We start from the raw sequence: 22,223 nt of genomic DNA on the forward strand, positions 1-22,223 counted from the left end.
GCAGGAAGTTACAAGTAATAACTCTTTAGTGACGCTACTGGTTGCCATGAATGGGAGTTTTGGCTATGTGCCATCACTGCCACTAGGGCTGCTCTGTTTGCTTTTAACCTTAGGGTGGTTTCACATCAGTGAATTCTCACTGAGCCCATTTCGGCTTAAGGACACATACAGATGTGTAAACCAATCTGTCCATAAGCCAAAATGGCTTCATTGTGAAATCACTGATGTGGAAAAAAAACACCCTGAATCAGAAATGTAGTCATTAACCACTTGAAGCCGATAAATGTCAGGCTGGTCAGCACGCTACACTACTACACGATAAACAGTTTCGGATGCAGATATAAAAAAAAATATATATATATATTTATAGGCCCCTTATTTTGCCCATCCTTATTTTGTGCTTGAAGTTTGACTCTCCACATTATAAACGTGTATTTCATGAAATATCTTTGGATGATTATTTTTATACATATGTGCTGTAAGTATTTTTTAATTAATCAAGCTTCCAATTGCATGGAAAACATTTTTTCTTGAGGTTTACATGGTCATGACTTTGCAGAGCCAGCTATTTTCTGAGGATGGCTAGCTGTCCCTGCCCAATAAACCGTTTCTGCCCTCCTGAGCAAGTGTGCACAGTGTAGTAGCAATTCCTACTTCCGCACATCATGTGGTTGACCCATGAGCTCTAAAGTGTTTTTGTAAAGGGGAGACATGATGTTAAAAAAAAAAACCTTGTTAAAAAATATGGGTTATTATCAGCAAGAAATCTGCTAGCCTCTCCTAGTTATGCCCCTGCACACAGCCATGTATAACAATGCATAGAATGGTGTAGTGATATCCACAGAATGTCAATGCTAGACGAGTCATTGTGGATTTTAATTGTAAGGTTATCTCCACACGTTGCAGAATGGCTGCAGGATTCACGGATCAGTAAGGCTTCCTGCAATGTGTGCATGGGATTGTCAGAAATCCTATACACTATGCGGCTTCTGTATTACGCGGCCTTATTTATTGCACATAGTATATCGGTGTGCAGATACCCTTAAGACGGCTGCAAATGGTGGATATTACAGATTTCTGCTGTAGATTTAAAAATTTGCAGATCATTACTGCAGATTCTGGAAGTGAAAGTCTTTTGCAATGCAAAGGTCAGGCTGATCTTTCCCTTACTGTTACAGTAACAACCAGGAGTAAAACTGTAGTGTGAATTACAGAGCCATTCCCCTGTGTGTGCCGAAACATGCAAAGGTTACAATTAATCACGGGAAATGCAGAAAAAAAAAGACATCCATCCACGGTTTCAGGCAGAGTTTATGGCAGTAGCTCTACTGCATAAAATAAATTTCTCCTCCTGCCAAGATTTTTCATTGTAAAGTGTCCCCAATACCCTCTGTTATAGATGATAAAATGCTTGTACAGGTGTGAAATGAAGACATTGAATGCAAATATAGAACTTTATTTTGCTGCAATTTAATTATGAAAGGTGTAAAATGATGCATTACAAAAAGAAAAACTAGTTTATGAGCTGCATATTTTAAATATCACTGTACAATTTCAACAACAGAAACAAGTAAAGTGAAGAAACCGAGGAAGAAGCCTTCGCTTCCAAAATGAGAATATGCAACGGACCTGAACTATTATTACCATTGGTGGGGTAAAAATACCGCACAGTACAAGGGAAATTCTACGCTTTACACTACTGACACATTAAGGCATTAGTGAGCAGTATGGAGACATTCTCTGCATCTACTAGGGCTCTGTTCACATTTGAATGGTAGTTTCCATTATATATGGATGCAATGACCCAATGCCAGACACAAGTGACACCAGCCAGATTCTGATGATCTTTAGGGGACTGTTGGGTTCCAATGAGTTTTCAGTCTCCTAACAGGGCCTTACATGTGAACTGTGCAGACTGAAGAGAACAGACAATGTTACAGAAACAGTGGGAATTCGATGTCATTTCTATGGCCCAAAGAGAATACACTGTGAATGTGAGTTCTGCGCTGCCATTTACATTAGGGCTGTATTACAGCAGAAATAATGATTAAACACTAATTTATACTGTATGTACCTTTATTTGTCAAACCACATTACCCTGCACTAGAACAGATACAACAGTGCAGCGAATGTCCGACCTTTACTGTAATGACCGCTCACTCCTCTGGGCAGAAATGGCTTCAATACAAATGAAGGGTGGGGGGGTATACAAATCAGGTCACTTACCAAAAAAAAATAATACACCTGACACATGTCTATATAGCTGTTACACTTTTATTCCCTCTGAATATGTATTAAAATTTTTAAACTGGGTGACCCATGCTTCCGTCAATAGGGCAGCGTCTGGGGACATTGTGGATAGCTGACAGGTCTACCCTACTCAGATGTGGATTGTAATTATCTAATATGCAAATTTTCTGTTTGAATATTCCCTACTTCACAATTAAAAAAAAATAAATTCTCCTCTCCCATCAAGAGCAGCTATGAAGTTATTTTTCCTTAATAATAATCTTTATTTAAATAGCCCCGTCATATTCCGTTGCACTTTACAAATCTCCTGGAAGTTTCGTTTCACTCTCCCATGCACCTAAAGTACACTCTGTATGTATTTTATAAAGCCGGGGAAATAGAAGAAGTTCAATTGGTGCATGGTCAATGTGGATCTTGGTGCATGAAGCAGCTTTGCTACAACTTACTTAAATTTCCTTTTTTTCATTCTATATATCAATTTAGGTAAAAGGTCTTTTGGTCTAAAAATAAAAATAATAAATGTAAATGACAATGTAAACCAGAAAACTGGTATATCTTATAGCTGTAGTATATGGCGGCACATCCGGAATAGCACCAAAACTAGGACATTTATATTTCTTTACAACCGACTACAGACTGTCCCACAGTTAAGGACAGATGATCACTAGTTACAGACGGACCTCTCTGACCTCTGGTGAAGCTCTTTGGATGTTACTTTAGTCCCAGGCTGCAATGATCAGCTGCAAGGTGTCTGTAATAGATGTTTTATTGATAATCCTTGCTCCCATCAACAACACTAAATTTTGAAAATCCAATCGTCACAGGGACAAATAAAAATTTTGTCTGGAGTTATACTTTATAATTGTATTAGGTTCTTTAGGTTTGTTCTTTAACGGGTTATCCGAGTTTAGTAATAATTTAGGGCCGGCTATTTAAAAATGACAAACGTGTACTTACCTTCTCCGGCGCTGCCTATGTCCCACGCCTCAGTCCATCTGATCTGTGCACGGTTTGATTACAAGGGCCGGAAGCTCCCATCCGACACCATCTCCCAGCGCTTGGGCGATAGGGACGGATGGGAGGAGCCGGCCACATTGCCAGCCAGAAATTCCTTGTGTGCAGCTTCTGGGCCCCTGTAAACAAACATGGGCAATGATCAGATGGACCGTGGCGCGGGACATCAGCAGCGCCGGAGGAGGCAAGTACATGTTTATTATTTTTAAAGAGCCCACACCAGCTCGGCCCTAAATTATTAGTAAACTCGGATAACCACTTTATGTTGAATTTTTAAGCAAGTCGGAACCATCTTGTATGCAACCCGAAGGACTGTACTACATGCCATATAGCAGCCCAATAGATGCTGAACAAATCTCAGCATGTGACAGGTTTTGATAGGTAAAGGTCTGGGTTATGAGAGCCGCACAAGATGATGAAATGAAGGAGCAGAAATGTCCACTCGAGAGCTGTGCTGCTTCAGCGCTCCTTGGAAAGTGAGGGGACTTGCTATGAGCTGATGCAATGCTCCTTAAGCCCTCCAACATCAAATAAAGCATAGGCGCCACAAAGTGCAGTCATTCAGCCCCTTCTTTAACTCACTTTCTGTTCCTGAATCTGTTCCAATATGAATGTTTTACAAAATGTTGTTATACTATAAAATAGCTACTACTGAATAATATAGTGTAGCCTCAGCCATGGCAATATTCTTTCAATAAACATGAACCCACTATAGAGACAAAGCAGATAAGGGCTATGAGGCTTTTCATATGTATCTAGGACTGTGGTGGAGCCAACTGCATATAGATGACAAAAAAAAAGAGAAAAAAATCTTTCCTGAACTACCATGAAATCAATCACAAATGTGCTAATTAAAATTTCTGTCCACCACTCAATGATGTTGTATAGTGGACAAACCCTTTAATGCGCACATTTGTCATCAGGCCTGTAAGTTACTTGCTCTTCACTGGTTGGATGATGAGACCCCCCCCCCCTCCATGGCACCACAATTTCTAAAAAGTTTATTTAAAATGAGATTCTGGGTCTGACATCCATGACACTCCTTAGGGCGACGTCTCTATTACATCCATCTCTAGGTCACCGAGAAATCTACTTACCGAGGTGAATATGTTTGATACTACTGTTAATATGAAGCTCAATTAGGGCTACAGGTCTGCCATATACCTTGCTCTCCTAATGGGTTGGGTGGGTTTGTTTACTTGTTGTACAGTATTTCTAAATTCACTCTGAGCAAAATGCAAAATGCAAAAATCCTCCAAAAACTACTGGTGTCAGGGAGTCTTCATGTAACATGACTTGCACACAGTACACGGCACAGCTGTGGCAGCAGCGGTACATTAAGGTCTGAATGAACAAGGACTCCTTAGTCAGGTCTTTGGGATGTATCCAATATATTATGGTAATTAGTAGGAAGCCAAAACAGCCCAAAGTAGCAGTCATAACAGGAAAATGTCAAGGACAGTTACCGTGCATGAGATATGATGTAACCTACACTTGTCTTATCACTGCACAAGGCTCATTTATTCATTTACAACCAGATAATCACAGCCCTTCAATCCCTTTGGCAAAGAACTGGTTAACTCCCGACATCAATATATATATAAAAAAAAATCTGACAAAAACAATATGCATAAATAATGTTGCGTTGACAACTGAAGACAAAGATTGCAGACGTTTCTTCTACCAATGAATAACAGAAATGTACTTTAAAGATAAATTACTACAATATGATATATGGAAAATACTAAACAATCTTAATTACAATACAAAATCTCTACAATAAAACATCTCTTTTTAAAACACATCTGATAAGTGCAACGGTAAGTGCACGTTTTCTTGTCATCGCTTCTAAATGCCAAGAAGGAAGGCTTTGGAAAATCCCTTTTACCCAGATATTGACCAGTTTGTTCTTGGTCCTCTTCTTAAAGGGGCACATCTTGCACATGGAAAGTGTCCAAAGATGGACTCACCATATGTAGATAAGTAGCGTATAGAAATGTCAAGATGTGTTCCCCGTGGACTATCTACTTCACATGATCAAACAATATAAAAGCAGAATAAAACACAGAGAACCACTAGTTAAAATCTGATTGGCAGTAGAAGGATTGTATCCTACAAGCACACATAAAATATATATTTCATTTTAAAAAAAAAACCCAAATATTCCCTATATCTAATACACAGGCGTAGTTATCACGAGCATGCATGCCCCTTATATCAATACAGCGCATTATACACAATAGGGTCTGTACAACCTCCCACATATAAGACTTGTGATCCTTCTGCCACCACCGTCCCAGCCTTCCCACAGATCTTTGAAAAGATTTTGGCAAGACCCAATGGTGTAAGAGAAGAAGCTGAACTACTTGTAAAGGTGATATAGCCCTTACTGTATACTGCATTATAATATAGGACGTGCATCTACAACTGGGAGATGCACGGACCCACCATTTACTAACCTACAACTAGGTGGCGGCATTCATGAGAAAACGGTCAGTGCAATGGCGGAGGAAAGCCGCTAAATCTCAATGGGGCAAAGGGCTCAATGTGCAATATGTTACATATCCTAAGGCACTACTGATTCTAGAAAATGGGAACTGTATAAAGTCACCTGAGCAGGGGGGGGGGGGGGTTATATCAAATCACATTCCTTTTCTTGGAGGTCATAAAATGAGTGCAAATGTGTTTTCTTAAATGGCTATTCTTGGGTTACAATATATGAAATTCTGCACAGATTCTTGGGGAAATTGAAGATGATTTTCGATGTTATTGATGCTTGGAGAGATTTGGTGTTTATTGTATTGGTAATGTATCGGAGGATGAGAGTCACTTCAGTGGATGACGTTGTCACAGCACAATGACCCCAGAGCAGGGTGGTGGGTCATATTCTACAGTATCGCCTGGCAGGTAAGACATGTTTTGTAATGGATTCTAGATAAGTCTACACTATAGCCAGTGTAAATATAAAGAGTTCTTGTCTTCATAAAATAATGCAGCAATAAACCATAACATAAGCAATTGTTAAGACTGAATGATCTGCAAGAAAAAAAACTCATAGAACTGTAAGGAAAGATTTCCCTACTTTTCTATGCTGAGGCTGCAAGAGGATATCTGGGTGCAAGTTCTGAAGTGTGAATGCACCCCTTTCATGGAGGCCTGTAAAGTGTCACTGGGTAAAAAGACATTAGGGCGGGGCTTGGTAAAAGCAGATTGGCAGTCTGCAATTCTCCAGCCAATCAGTTTTACAGGAAAATGGCAATCGGCTGCTATTAGCCAATCAGAATGAAGTCTAACACCATTTCTCAATGCTTAGAATAATGCAGACAAGTGGGATAAGGTGAACGGAGTCTCTTTTAGCTACCTTGTACACAGCTCCCTTGACATCAAGCAGGACCTTCAGGAAGCCTTATACTGATTTGGTTTTAATCCCGCACCATGTCATATCTATAACAGATTCCGTACTGTAGACAGCACTGTTTCCACCTGGTTGGGTCTCTTCAGTACAGTGTAGGGAACTTGTTTGGCTGGGTGAGAGGTTTGTGACTAGGATCGGGAAGTAAGAGTTTTCCTTACGGAGACTAAAAATAAGGCCGCTTTAATCCGGCATCATGTCATTAGGCTTCCTAAAGGTCATGCTTGATGTCAAGGGAGCTGCCTTACAAGGTATCTAAAAGAGGCGTGGTTTTCCTTATCCCATCCTGGAAAACTTATTTGCATATTTTTTTACCAGAATCCCAAGGTGGAGCATCAACCGCTCCACGTGCCAACACAGTGGCCTTAATTGGCAAAGTCTTCATAAGGAGAGCTCTTACTTCCAAGCCCTCGTGACAACAACACTTTAATAAAACTGTGCTCAGAAAAGTTATCAATCTGTATTGTAGCTTCTATTACTAACTAATTAAAGACGGACGGGGCCCGATTTATGTGGTGTACTTTAAATTCATTAATCCAAAAGTGATTTATGGCTGCAAAAAAAAATGTGAAAAAATTGTTGTGTGAAGGTCAAAATGAGACATTGAAAAAAAAAAAAAAAAGTATGTGCGAAGTATGAACCTAACAAAATATACAACGTCTGTCCCCAATGACATAAATGCTCAAGAGGGGGTTAGTACCGGTAGACTGTGGGCTGCGACCAGTTCTTTGGCATTCACACTGCACCAGTTCTGTCACATTTTTCCATATTGTTGTCATTCCAATACTATAAGACCCCCCCACACCTATTTAATGCCAGAGCAGTAAACTAAAAAAAAATCTCCTTCAGTGGCTGATGGCCTGACCATGTCAACCTAAATTTTCTTGTAAAACTTTTTTGTTAAATTAAAAACCAATAATCAGGTTACTTGAAACAATTGGCCTCCAAACAGAGGAGTCTGAGGGCTGTGTCAATATAATAGTTGCATCCGCTGTGTATAGGGAATGAGAAGAGAAATGATGAGAAAGCGTCTAGGACTAAGGCACTGTTGCATTATAACCTCACTACATTATATGTTGATTTGTTAGATATATATATATTTTTTTTACCAGATCTTACTTAAAATTTGGCAAAAGTTCAAAGCAGAATGGACTTTTAAAATCTGACAAATATCCATCAGCAAGTCTTGAGGTCAGTGGTTCCAGACTGTACAATATGGAATCTCCAGCATAGTCTGTAGTACTGGGTTTTTACCATTCAGAAAAGGAAGTTGTTTTTTTTTCACGTTGGTTTAAATTCTCCATCATCGGAGCAGATCCAAGAATGTTCTGCCAGCAGCGGCAAGCATAAGAGGGTAAAAAATGTAAGGCAATGGTGCATCACCATAAAAACATAGGAAGGCAGTTCTTCTACAGGGACAATCTCACAGAGAACCTTACTGGCTTGGTATAAAGCAGAATCTCTTAGTATTTCTACATGACCAGACATTCACAAGTCAAAAGATCCAACTGCTCAGTATCCAGAAAATAGTGAACAAGCCTGGAACATAACAATTTGTTCTCCGTTGCAGCCAGAAGAGGTTTTTTTTTTTCCTCGGTTCTTTTATGAAAAGACTGAAGCAAACAACGCTGCAAATAAGAGTCTGGATCACAGCTTGTCAGAACGGAAGGTGTCCTCTATGGTGGGGTCAGGCAGGACCATTTCAGGATCACTTAACATACTCAGGTTATCCAGGCTCAAAGGTCCAAGTTTAAGCTCATCATCCAACTGAAATGTATTATCTGTGTCGAAGCCCAATTCAGAAACTCCGGCGACTGCATTGCCAATGTCCTTCGATAAACTGTTGCTGGAGTCATCTAAAAGAGAACAGAGACCAAGTATGAAGGGCACACGTCATTCCTTACTGACACAAAGGGATCCGCTCTTTACTACATTAAAACCTTCTGTTAGTGAATGACCCGACACCAGTGTCTGTGGGGTCATCAGAGGGGTTGATCATCCAGAAATCCATAGTGAAGTGATGAGTCTCCATGGAGGAGTATCAATGAGATCTAATCATCCATGTATAAAAAAAACCCCTACACATTATTATTGCTACACAGCATAGGCATCAGGCAGTGTGCAGACACTACACATCATAGGCATCAGGCAGTGTACAGACACTACACATCATAGGCATCAGGCAGTGTACAGTCACTACACATCATAGGCATCAGGCAGTGCGCAGTCACTACACATCATAGGCATCAGGCAGTGTACAGACACTACACATCATAGGCATCAGGCAGTGTACAGACACTACACATCATAGGCATCAGGCAGTGTACAGTCACTACACATCATAGGCATCAGGCAGTGTACAGTCACTACACATCATTGGCATCAGGCAGTGTACCGTCACTACACATCATAGGCATCAGGCAGTGTACCGTCACTACACATCATAGGCATCAGGCAGTGTACAGTCACTACACATCATAGGCATCAGGCAGTGTACAGTCACTACACATCATAGGCATCAGGCAGTGCACAGTCACTACACATCATAGGCATCAGGCAGTGCGCAGTCACTACACATCATAGGCATCAGGCAGTGTACAGACACTACACATCACAGGCATCAGGCAGTGTACAGACACTACACATCATAGGCATCAGGCAGTGTACAGTCACTGTCAGACTGACCTGTTAGGATGATGTTTGGGACGCTCCCACCACAGTTGGAATACAAATAGCTTGTCCTCAGCTGGAAAGGATCTTGAAGATTTCCATGACTTCCTCCTAGTCCCATCATGGCTGCCTGAGTGTACTGGAGGTTCATGTTCGGGTCAAAGTAGTTATTGTTGGGAAGGGAACTGCTTGGGCTCCCATACATTTCATATGGTTCTTGCTGGAAAGAAACATTTTAACTATTAAGCCCAAGCCCAACCAATATTCACATCCACTATATGTTTCTTTTTGCAATTTCCAAAATGAAAAGTTTCCAATATACTTTCTGTATCAATTTCTCAGTTTTCTAGATCTCTGCTTGTTGTCCTTCTATAAAAAACAAACTGTGCACCTGTGTGACCACAGGTCCAGATTTCTGTCCACCCGAAACAAACATATAAGGTTTCTAGCAACCAGAGATCTAGAAAACCAGGAGGAATTGATACAGAAAGTATATTGGAAAATTGTATTATTTTTCATCATACAAACAATAACATTAAAGTGGGAATATCCCTTTAAGTGCTCATCTAAGTAATGCAAAGAGAAGCAGGGTTATTGCATGTGCACACGGGAAGAGTAATAGAAGGCGACAATACACATTGGATAGATTTTGTCCAAGTCATCTAATGTGAATGGGGAGTCCAGTCATGGTGAAATCATCTATTCCAAGATGGTAAGGTCCATTTACATGTACAAAGAGTGGGTCACAGAACCACATACTATTAATTCCATGGTGCAACAGACTGCAAGATGGACCCGGCGGTGAGGGATCATATGGGTCTGCTGGGTCTTTAGAGTCATTTTTGTCCCTGTAACGCACCAATTAAATAAGTGTATGTTTTTCTAATATGTCTGTGTTGTCAGGGAAGAAACTAAACTCCTTGTGGAGATCCCCTTTACCATACAATACAACTAGTGATCCCAAAGGAAATTGAACACAACATCTAGGGATAAGGTTACACATCGTTATATGTAAAGTCACGGCAAAAGGGAGGTTAAAAATAGGAAAAAGAGCACATACATCGCAGAATCTAGAAGGGTGGAGGTTTGGGAGTTGGGGCCTAGTTAAAAGTTTGGCATCCAGGGTTTGGTTGTAGAGTTCAATGGTTTTGGTGAAAAGACACCTGTCCTTCCTTACATAATCCAATGAGCTCAGTGTTACCCAAAATGGGCTCTGTGCCCTTTTAACAATTTTAGCCACCTTGTTTCTGTCCCTTCCGTTGAGGACGCCTCCCCAGCACATGACTGCAGCGGTGATAATGCCTACAATAGTGGACTCATAGAACATCTTAAGGATTTCAGTTTCCTGAGGAAGTACATAAGGGAGAAGCGCACACTTTGTTGTTGTTTGCTGTTCATTCAAGTGTGTCTTCAAAGACTATGCCAAGGTATACGTAGGGGTGAACCTGTTCTAATATCTGGTCTTTGATTTCAATGGGTCAGAAGAGGATTTTGTTCATGTTTCGGATGATTTTGTTGCTTCACTCCAATTGGTGAACATGTCGAAGACCTCCCCTGTAGAGTTTGTCCTCCCTGTCCCTAGTGCAAGTCCCCATTACCCTAGATGACATACTTCTGTGTGGTGTCTGAGGTATATAGGGTGAAAAGGAATCGGGATAGTACTGTGCCTTGGGGTGCTCCGCAGTAACTAATTGGGAATTTGCCCATTGCAGTCTGCTCCCCAAGTAGTCTAGGATACAACTGATTATCAATAAAAGTCATATTGTATCGTACCTTTACAGGAGTAAGGAGTCTTAAGTGGGGGATAAAAGTAAAAATTTGCCACCTGTGTTAGCTTAAATAAGGCAGCTCCCTCTACGGCAATGAGAGAGAGTAAAATCTATAACTTATCTATATGATCTCCAGGGCAATACCTAAGCTTTGTAAGAATTGCGGCTAGACTCCCTAAACATTCCTGTCACCATCACTAAATGACAAGGGTGCAGTGCCATCACCAAATTCAGATCATATAACAATGCTGGGGTCAGAAGAGAAAGCTTTGAAAAAAATCGTTATTTTATGTGTATGGTCAGCCATATCATACAAAAAGCATCATAGTTTATATGGTTGAAAAAAGACACAAGTCTATCAAGTGCAACCAAGGAAGGGAAGGGATTGGATGAGGTAGGGATTTAGGGGAAACAATTCTATATAACATAACCATCAGTGTTATTTAGGTGTAAAAAGGCATCTAGACCCTTCTTGAAGCTCTCCGCTGTCCCTGCTGTGACCAGCGCCTGAGGCAGGCTATTCCATAGATTGACAGTTCTCATAGTAAAAAAAGCCCTGTCGCCTCCGGTGATTAAACCTTGATTTCTCCAGATGGAGACAGTGCCCCCTCGTCTTTTGATTTGATCTGGAACAACTTACCACCATATTTTTGTATGGACCATTCATATTCACATACATATATTTATGGACCAGTGCTCAGAACTGGACGGCATATTCCAGGTGAGGCCGAACCAATGCCTTGTACAGTGGTAATATTACATCCCTATCTCGAGAGTCCATACCACTTTTGATAGATGACAAGATCCTACTGGCTTTAGATACAGCTGAATGACATTGCATACTGTTATTTAATTTATGATCTACTAGTTCAACCAGGGACTCTCCCAGATTTACTCCCCCAAGGACATATGTTGCCTGCGGATTATTAGCCCCCAGGTGCTTCCCCCATATGCTAATAGGAAGCAATATAACATACATTTCCCAAACCGGTGGAGCTTAGGTGTTATACATGGATTTTGGATTGCATGCTTGAGGGTGCACAACTGTTACAGGCCGTACAAATGTCACCGCTCCACCACTAGAGGGTTTTAAATGGAAGGTTGTGCTCAACACTATCTGTCGTGTTGGAAAGTGGTGCATAATGTGCAAATGTTTAGCAAAAATCTCATCAAAATCAAGGTCTGGTGTAGAGATGCGAACAGGCAAAGAAAGAAACATATGTACATAAGTTTCTAGTAATGAAATGTAGAGAATATTCGGCCATAAGACTAACCTGTTGCCACAGACATTTCCCCTGTCTCATCGGCTGCTGCTGATCAAAGAAAGGATCTGAGAAGAAACCACTGAGGGTGCTCTGAAAAATGAACAGGTAAAAATTCATAAGCATGCATTAAAGATACCAAAGATATTACAGTATGTTAGAAAAAAGTTTTTGTTTGTAAAAGGGGTTGGCCACTTTTCAATAAACACGCCTCCGATTGTATATGTATCCGTGTCTTTGCCTCCTTTGAGTGCTCCAGCCTTTCCCTGTTGTAACCATGCTGCTCTCTGCATATATACACACAACTACCTATCTCTCACTGATCCAGTCCGTCCTCATGGCGTCACCCATTGCCTCTCTCGCAGTCCGTCCTCACTGACAGACACAGGAAGAGGGGAAAGCAGGAAGAGTTGTAAATCTGCTATTGCATGCCCCTCCTATTCATCAGTTCTCATTCATGTTAACAAAGAATCACAAGAGTCTGCAGACAGCGGACTCATTTCCATATTAGCGCCCGAACAGCCAATCTGTCAAATTGACGCCCCAAGCCAACTAACTATGACCTTTGGCTATTCATGGCCAGGGCTAGTTGGCCAGGGGTGTCAATTTCCCAGATTGGCTGTTCGGACACCAATCCAGCAATATATCCTGGTCGGGGAGGATGCACCTGAACGGTCTGCTCATTTCTTATCAGGAACGCTGACTCACTCAATCAGGAATTTGGCAGAAAAAGATCTGACAGTATAATAAAAAAGTTGTTCACTTCTTGTTTCATATGCTTTACTATGGGCAGGGTTGGACTGGCCTACCAATGAAACCACTGGTGGGCCGCTCCCCTTTTTGGCCCCACCTGCTTACTCCGTTCCTGGCCACAGAGATCTATATGATGAGGGTGCAGAGAGCCTTCACCGTTTCCCCTGCTACAGCTATATGGAGCAGAGGCTTGACAGACTCCATGTGATGACATCACCTGGTCAGCCGGTATCTCTGCATATAGAAGCAGCAGAGGAAGAGGAGAAGAGGAGGGCAACTAATGGTGAATGGGGAAAGGAGAGTTTGCATAGAGGTCCTATTGAATGCTAGACCTTACATCCATGTTCACATGATTGAATTACATATTAAAATACATTTCAAGCTTATATGAAGTAAAAGCATTATGGTCTAAACTTTTTCTAAACATGGCCCAATAATACACAGGTAATATTTCTATGAAGTAGTAGGTGGGCCCCCAGAATCAATTTAATTAGTGGGCTTTAGGCACCCTAGTACAACCCAGAGTAAAGGTCATTTAGTTTTCTCTTCTTGGTGCAGGATTTCTGTATATACTCGAGTATAAGCCAACCAGAGTATAAGCCGAGGGACCTAACTTTAACACAAAAAAAACTGGGAAAACCTGTTGACTTGGGTATAAGCTGAGGGTGGGAAATGCATTGGTCACAGCCCCTCTGGTACATAGCCAGCCTGCCAGCCCCCTCTAGTACATAGCCAGCCTGCCAGCCCCCTCTAGTACATAGCCAGCTTGCCAGCCCCCTCTAGTACATAGCCAGCTGACACACCCCGTAGGTCCTTGCCGGGTCGTTCGGCTCTCTTCGGGTCTTCGCGCTTGGCCGGCACACACACAATGACACCCGCTGCTTGCCGGCGTTATTGCATGTGAGCCCCTGGCATCGCGAGTGGACCCGAAGAGGAGCGGAAAAATTCGAAGAGGCACTGGAGCATCACAAGGACCTACGGGGGGCATCGGAAAGGTGAGTACAGTGATATTTTTTTTAATGAATCAAGTATAAGCCGAGTTAGGGTTTTTGAGAACAAATTTTTTAAGCAAAAAATTATGTCAAACCACCAGAAAGCGTCTGTACTCACATTAGCCAAATTTAGGTCCAAAGGAGGACAGGGTACAGGTGAAGGTGGCTGAAAGTTTGGCGATTCTGTAGATTCGTGCATCTGTTGCTGTGTGTGCTGAAGCGGGTGCTGAGATTGCTCTTGGTATAAAGGATAAGGTGGAGGAGGTTCTAGTGGAGGAAGAGAAAGCGGGCTCCTGTCCAGATTTAAACCCTAGAAACATAAATGGGACTGCAGTGAGCAATTATACAGTACAAAACAATTTGGTACATTTTCCTTTATTATAATCATAACCAATGCAAAAGATTTATTTTGATGATCAAATGTACCCCCCCAAAAAAAGTTGATAACCTGCTACTGAGCTAAAGTAATAGTTGTTGGGGCTGTCTTCAAGAATATGGGTTGTAGACATGTTACCTGCGAGTTTGGTTGCATATTCAATGGGCTGGTGGGTGAAAACTGTCCACTAATGCTCCGATTTGACTCACTTCCCGGAGTCAAGGTCAATGGGCTAACAGGAGTGGGTCTTCGCCGTGAGGAACTTCCAAGAGCAGCCGTCGAGAGAGAAGGGTTACTGAGGGATGCCAGGCGAAGAGACGGGTGAAGTGATGGGTTGGAGCAGGCAGCGGGAGGTCCGTGGTTGTTTACGGGAGAAGCCATAGAGCTATTGTTCAGCGTCGCTTGTATGGATGGATTACTACGAGCATTGTGCAAACCTGTAATAAAATAAGTAAGGTAAGCAATGATCCTAAAGTAATCCCAGTGTTGTAGACTTTGTACAAGTTCATGCTGCCATCCAGGAAATCCATCAGGGCTAAACATCCAGCAGCTGCGAGCTCAATGCTGGTTTGTAAGACATAACACCTCATAGAAGAACAAGCTGCACAGTAACACACAGAGATCTTTAATATTCAGTTATAGATATTAATATGACACATAAAAGAACTGCCTTTCTAGACTTTATTACTTTATGCACCTGCCACAAGCTTGAAACCAATGATACCATCCAGTCACATACACTGTAGTCCTACGTTCCATAGAAATCTGTAAAGTAAGCAGCTTTAAAGAAGATAGGAACAAGAAAGATCTGACTGCGCCACACACAAGTCCCCATTCACTGGTGTATAATGGACGTATTATCATCCGCTTCTTGGTGGAACTTGAACACTTGCATATTGAAGAAAGTGGGTTGAGTGGCACAAAGACCCTATTGAAAAAGGCAAAGCTTTCCATGAGGAGGTTTTTTAAATTATTATTATTTCTGGCTCGCCCCCTTGTACCACTAAAGCTCAGTCCCTACTACTAGGTTTCCAATCTGATTATGTTCTGCACTTGTATTCTACTATGTTTTAAAGGGGTTGTCCAGGGATGAAAAGTACTGTATTCCTTCAAGGCGTCGAATATGAGGCCCTGCAGCACTCTACTCATTGGTTTCACTGCAGACTTGATAGAAAAATTACTACTCCCCAGGAAAACTCCTTTACTGTTCAGTGAATCAACGATACAAGTGTTCATTGCCAAGTCCTCCTTGTGCAGGCGAGTGCCGTTCACACCGTCAATGTCAATAGAAAATTACCGTCTGGGCCTTAAGAATGGGCTGGAATAGGACCTGCCTGATAATTTGTGGTGAGTGCAGTCACCCCACCCACAGACAGCAACAGGGCCTTGCCTTAGGCCTCATGGATATGAACAGGTTATGGGGTCATGTGGTAGAATCTTTTTTTCTTTTTTGCAGCTAAGTGATATAATTACTATTACCAGGTAAGAAAAGCTTTGAGCCAACTTAGACATAAAAATATATGTATTGTGCCAACATGAGGTTTAAGGTTATGGAATATCACTTACCTGGAGAGCCGCTGATGCCCAGATGAGTCATAGCAGCAGGAAGCCCACCTGTGCAATTCTCTACACCCATATTGGCATACGTTGTGTCATCTGGATCCAGAGGTGTTGGCAGGGGTGAGGGGAAATGCAGATTAGTAAGATCTGGCAGTGATCCACCTGTGTTGAGGTTCCCCTGGAAATGTGAAAGGCCGGCATTCGGATCTGAAGACGGAAAAACTCTGAAAAGAAAAATCAATGTTTAAATGTCAAAATTCACAAGGCTTTTTCTGGAACATAATAAAAACTAAAATCTGCACTACTGGAGTCCTACCTAACTATATCCTTGTTTGTGACAGATGTCAAAGTACTGACTAAAGCCAAGGCTAGTGGGTCTCAGTCAAGTTATCTCCTAAGTTGTGTATAAAGACAAAATTGGGCTTTACACCTGAAAGTGCCATATCTAGAAGTATAAGATGTGTAGCCAGCAATGTACAGGCCCAGACAACGCAGCCATTAGTTGTCATGCACAGAATGGGGTTTGGCTCACAGATCATGTGTTCTGAATTGGCCAAACTAATGTTTACCATGGTAAAGAGGATTTGCCTTCCCTATCACCCAGCCCCTTTACAAAAGGTGGTGAGCACCTGATGGGTCTCATCAGCTCCCACCCCCTGTGTTGATGGGATTCCTGGCAGGACCATGGTATAGTTATAAGTATAGAAAATACGGTTTGCAGCTCCTATCATGACTGTAAACAGGTTTTGAGTAAATGCAGTGACCTTAACTTTTAGCTTGGAAAACCACTTGGTTGTTGGCTACCTTGTGTAAGATGGCGGGTAACACAAAAATGAAAATTATGTAATCCTCTTCCCTCCCCGAAGTTTGTGTTCCATTTAATTTTTTTATTGTGTAGATTATGATTTATTATTTTCAGTGTCTAAAAAATATTTAATATTAAAAAGAAATAAAAAAATTAAATGTACTTTGTAGAGGATACATATCCACTATCCTGGCACTTAAAAGAGATTTCATGTTAAAGAACATACTGTAAATGGAATTTAATTTAATGTGCTTCAGTACATACTTGATGCCTGGGACTTCACAAGATCGAGGACGAGATGTCATGGACTGGACCTAAAACAGATATTGGGAGACAAAAACATAGAAAAATTTAACTTCAATGTTTTAATAGGACTATGACTATTTACTATTCCATGTCAAGCAGATTAATTCACAAGCTGAAAACAAAGGATAAAATACATAATAAAATAATTGACGATGCCAAGATTTGGGGTCGGAGTTTCCTGCTCTTGTTCTCATGCAAGCAGGAGAGCAAGTTATGAGAACAGGGAACTGAGCCGGGTGCTGAAAACCAGTACATTTCCCCCATGATCAAAGATCTTGTTGGATAGGGGACACGGTCAGCTCCTCCTTACTCTCCTTTGGGTTGTGTTTTCTGTGTATAGATACAGTACACAGCTAAAGCTCATTTTATTGGCCAACAGTGTGAAATATTAAAGCAAACTAAGTTCCTCATCACATCTAAGCCTTTTTTTTTGGAAGGGGGGGGGGGGGGGACAAAGATCCTTTAACAACTTGCAATATTAAAACAAGGAAAAAAAAAAAACTATAGCAACTATAACTATGCTTTATGCTCATCCATCTTGAGTGGACATAAAAGAGTACATATTACAAACCAACATCAGGGATGGTAGCAATGAAATTACCCAGTAAGTAACGACATGACTAAATTAAGGAAGCAAGCTAAATTTCTAAAGCGCTGTAAAGGAGCATTGAGCAAGAGGTGAAAGACAATATTGAGCACAACGTTGGGCCATTTCAGGTCCACTTTAAGTAGTCGTCTTTTAAAACACAACTTTTTATATTCATGTAAATGGGAATGGATTAATGATTCTTTAATCCATTCCCTTTTACATGAATATAATAAAATATATGTTTTAAAAGACACGCTCACATTTTTTCCACTCTTCCCCTTCCTTTATACATTGACTTTCCTGGTGGTGCTCTTTTACTCACTGTCAGAAGTTACCATAGGGATTGGCTTCCAGGTGGAAACATTTTTGGGTGCTCTGCACTTAACTCTTTCCCTCTGATCGAAATTATTACTTATTACTTATTACTACAGCCATACAGTGCCCAAAGCACTTTGGAGTGAAAGCTTGACCTCACTGCACTTGCAAGAATGATGAAATACCAGCGTTGAATTATAGGCTGTTTTACAGTTGTTTTTATTAAAATAACGGCCAAAGGTATTCTTACATTTCTGTCTGTTGCCCTACCTATCTCTGTCAGCAGTTTAGCAAGCTCAATACTGCAAACAGGCATCCATCAACTACATTCCTTAAAGATTTAATTGGAAGAGTCCTAGAATAGAGACATTAGGATCAAAGAACAGGAAATCTGCCGGGGCAGAAGCAAATGCAAGAAACAAATGTTAGCTGATGGTTTTAGAGGATAGAACAACATACGTTACAAATAGGGGAGGAAACTAAACATTAAAGGGTCAATTGAGATAACAGTTTTATTTGGAAGGTTATAGAGACAATGGAAAGGACTATAATGGACTACAAGTAAATGAAATAACAATGATTATTATGATTATTTTCCTGTGTATCCAGCGGTAACCTAGTATGTAGCGTTCAATGTCACACAGTGCACACAAGGCACTAACAGAACCAAAAATGACACAAAAATGTTCACACTTCATTTAATAGAATTTTTAAAAAAAATGAGTCAAAAAGGAGAAAGTAAACAAGAATTTTTATAGTTATCACACATAAAACAGAAATGTATCTTGGTACAAAGGAGAAAAGGGAAACACTGTCAAAGAAATTTAAAGACTGGAAAGCTTTCCAAAATATGCTTCACCAGAGGGATGCTGGGAATGAAAGCGCTGAAGCCAACAGAATGAATAATGCAGCAAAACTCTATTAAACATAATGTTACTCAGCAACAGAACTTCAAAAGTAGAAACACCCAGAATACCCAGCATTATACATAGATGTATATATATATATTATATACACACAGTTATGTGCATACATTTTAGGCAGGGGCCAAAAATATGCTGCAGGGCAAGAAAGCTTCAAAAACACAAGTGGTATAAATGTATCCTGCAGCAGAACAACCACCCAAACGTATAAAAAAAAACGAGGAGTTGACATTTTTTTGGTTCAAAGAAGAAGGAGAAAAACAGAATTCAAGCCGTGACAGTTCTTCAACATGAGGGAAACTAATCACATCAAAGGATCCCACTTATCATATATGTTCTGTTGGGTAAATAGAAGAGGGTTCTGAAGAGGTGAGTAGAACCAGTGCCCCACAAAACCCTCAACAAAATGATCAGAAAATAAGTGAGAAAGATTCTATCAAATACTGCACCTTTTTGGCTTCCCATAGCTGTTTAGGCAGTGGCTTAGAAACATTCAGCATGTTCTCTTCCGTCAAAGTATTTGGAAATGAAAAAACTGAAATAGAAGAAAAAATAAAGCTGTTGTAAACAAAGAGATGTTCCAAAGAGAACAATAAGGCATATACAATAGTAGTATACAGAACGTATATACACAATGACCGAGAATAATAATAATAATTCTTTATTTATATAGCGCACACAGCTCTGCATAAAGCATGTCAAATTGGTGCCTGTCCCCATGGGGCTCACAATCAAATCAACCTACCTGTATGTTTTGGAGTGTGGGAGGAAACCGGAGGACCCGGAGGAAACCCATGCAAACACAGAGAACATACAAAACTCTTTGCAGATGTTGACCTGGGCGGCAATTGAACCCAGGACCACAGTGCTGCAAGGCAGAAGTGTTACTCACTCAGCCACCATGCTACCGAGAAGAGGGTTCTTTACGGTAAAAGCTATAAAATTGGTCATGATGGACTGAGAAAAAATCCAAGAGGGATAGGAACTGTAACAATGTTACGGATTGTAGTTAATAGATTTTTGAAGATTTGTTTTCATGACTAGGAAGGACATATGTCTCTAAAATAGACTGTAAAGATTGTAAGCTCTTGTGAGCAGGGCCCTCACTACTATTGTTCCATATGACTGTTTGTACTCTGTAATGTAATATTATATTTGTATATGTCCCCTATGATTTGTAAAGTGCTATGGAATATGATGGCTCTATATAAATAAAGATTATTATTAGCAAAACTAAATTCTAAACAATGATGTTATTGCCTGGATCAACATTGCAAATATAATACCACAAAGCACAGTAATAAGAAAGTCACTAATAACATGCATAAAATAAACATATCTAATATATTATATAAATTATATATAAATATCTAATATATTATATAAATTATATATAAATAAATATCATAAAATCCCGAGTCAACAAGTCAATGACACCATGGAGGAGCAAACTAAGCACTAGATATAGTTAAAACTAAATACTGGTTTAGAAAAGAAATGCTGTCATTGTTACAGATTACTTCTGTCACTTTACACAACAGAAGGGTAAGACGAGAAGGTCACAAAGCAAAAAGAAAGGCGCCACAACTTTTACCTTCTACAAAGTTGTCAATTTCCCCGTCTTGTAAACTCGCTGCAAAACAATGAGAAATAGAGAACATGAACCCCATCATTATTAATAAAGGAAACACATCAGTCAGCGTACAGATCCTTTTATAATGGAAATTTACTTTCCAATTGTAGGAATTCGCTTGAAATTTACTTTGTTTAATTGTCAAATGTATTTAAAAACTTCTAAGAGGAACAGTACAATACCGCACTGTAAGAAAATATAGTATATACTGTATATGTTATCTTTTAAAGTAAGAAATAAAACAATGAAAAAATATCAATAAATGATAAATGTAACACAAACTAGATCCCACTGTTCTTCTCATCACGGTGCAGGGTATTCTGCATGTTCCCTAAATACCATATAAAGTTTTGTAGACATTGTGTAAAATCACGAGGTTTCATCTAGTTGTAACTAAAAACCCACAGGCCCCAGGGCAACGGTTTGGCTTGGGGCCTCCACACAATTAGCAGCAGATGTGACCCATTAATGTGGCACTAGAGTCTTAAAAATTATAATGCATTATTTTAAGGCAACTTACTGTGAGTAAGATGGCACATTAGCTGTTAATAAAAACTAAATGTACATTAGACACGTGCGCTAGAATAACGCCGGTTGTCAAACAATATAGTATACAGTCTTATCCAGATTCAGATAATGCTTCAGATCTGCTGGACAGGTGCACGCCTCCATCCACACCCATAGCCTGAGGGCGCGTTCACACGTTGCGTTTTGGTAGCGTTTTCATTGCGTTTGAAACGCATATACAACAGCTGATGAGAGGTGATTTGCCTAATTACATTACCGTTTACGTTTGTAAACGCAATGTTAACGCATGTGTTAAAATGTTTACGATGCGTTTTGTAAACGGAAATATTAACAGTGATGTAATTAGGCAAATCACCCCTCCTCAGCTGTTGTATATGCGTTTCAAATGCGATGAAAACGCAGGTCAAAACGCAACGTGTGAACGCTTCCTAAGAGTGAAGACACACGTGGCGTTTTTAGGTCGTTTTTAGTTCGTGCATTTTCAGATCGTAAAAAACGATCTGACCAGTTTGAATTAAGATAATTGGTCAAACCTGTCAAAAACCCATGCGGTTTTTACAATCTGAAAACGCATTAACTAAAAACGAACCAAAAATGCCACGTGTGTCTACACCCTAAGGTCTATTACACACGGACGTGTGCAGCCCGTACAAACATGCCCTATTTTGGAGAGATCCCATGGACTGCACACAGTGTAGAGGATGGGAGTCCCTGCATTACATAGAAATAGAATGCAAGGATGTTCCCACTATACAGTTCTGGTGCGGCTGGTTGGCCGGCAGAGGAAACGTCCTTGTATAATATTTCTATATAATGCAGGGACTCCAATCCACTGCGGGATCATCCCACCATACGGCAATGTTTACACCGGCTCCACTCATTCATGTGAAACAGTCTTTGGGTGCAGTCACACATCACGTTTAACGCATGCATTTCAAAACCCATTTGTTAGACGCAACGTGTGACTGCACCCCAAGGGTACATTCACGCGGTTGCACTCTCGGGAACAGATAGAGCCGTGCTGCCACTGCTGTCTATGGGGACAGATAAGCGGCCGCATACACAT

General features: G+C 40.6%; 1 protein-coding gene across 3 annotated transcripts in view; it reads right to left on the reverse strand.

The window, feature by feature from the left end:
* Positions 1-1,440: 1,440 nt before the first annotated feature.
* CRTC3 (CREB regulated transcription coactivator 3) overlaps positions 1,441-22,223 on the reverse strand; it is a 79,845-nt gene continuing 59,062 nt past the window's right edge. For all 3 annotated transcript variants that reach the window (XM_072148359.1, XM_072148358.1, XM_072148357.1), the window contains 9 exons: positions 20,591-20,629; positions 19,446-19,531; positions 17,128-17,177; positions 16,065-16,282; positions 14,637-14,935; positions 14,241-14,432; positions 12,390-12,470; positions 9,362-9,566; positions 1,441-8,532 (listed from right to left, as the gene is read on the reverse strand). In XM_072148359.1, the coding sequence (XP_072004460.1) occupies positions 8,324-8,532; positions 9,362-9,566; positions 12,390-12,470; positions 14,241-14,432; positions 14,637-14,935; positions 16,065-16,282; positions 17,128-17,177; positions 19,446-19,531; positions 20,591-20,629 (1,379 nt within the window). In that variant the 3' untranslated portion in view covers positions 1,441-8,323. The remainder of the gene's footprint in view (positions 8,533-9,361; positions 9,567-12,389; positions 12,471-14,240; positions 14,433-14,636; positions 14,936-16,064; positions 16,283-17,127; positions 17,178-19,445; positions 19,532-20,590; positions 20,630-22,223) is intronic.

The sequence above is a fragment of the Engystomops pustulosus genome, chromosome 4 (genome assembly GCF_040894005.1).
Source record: "Engystomops pustulosus chromosome 4, aEngPut4.maternal, whole genome shotgun sequence".
NCBI classification, from domain to species: Eukaryota; Metazoa; Chordata; class Amphibia; order Anura; family Leptodactylidae; genus Engystomops; species Engystomops pustulosus.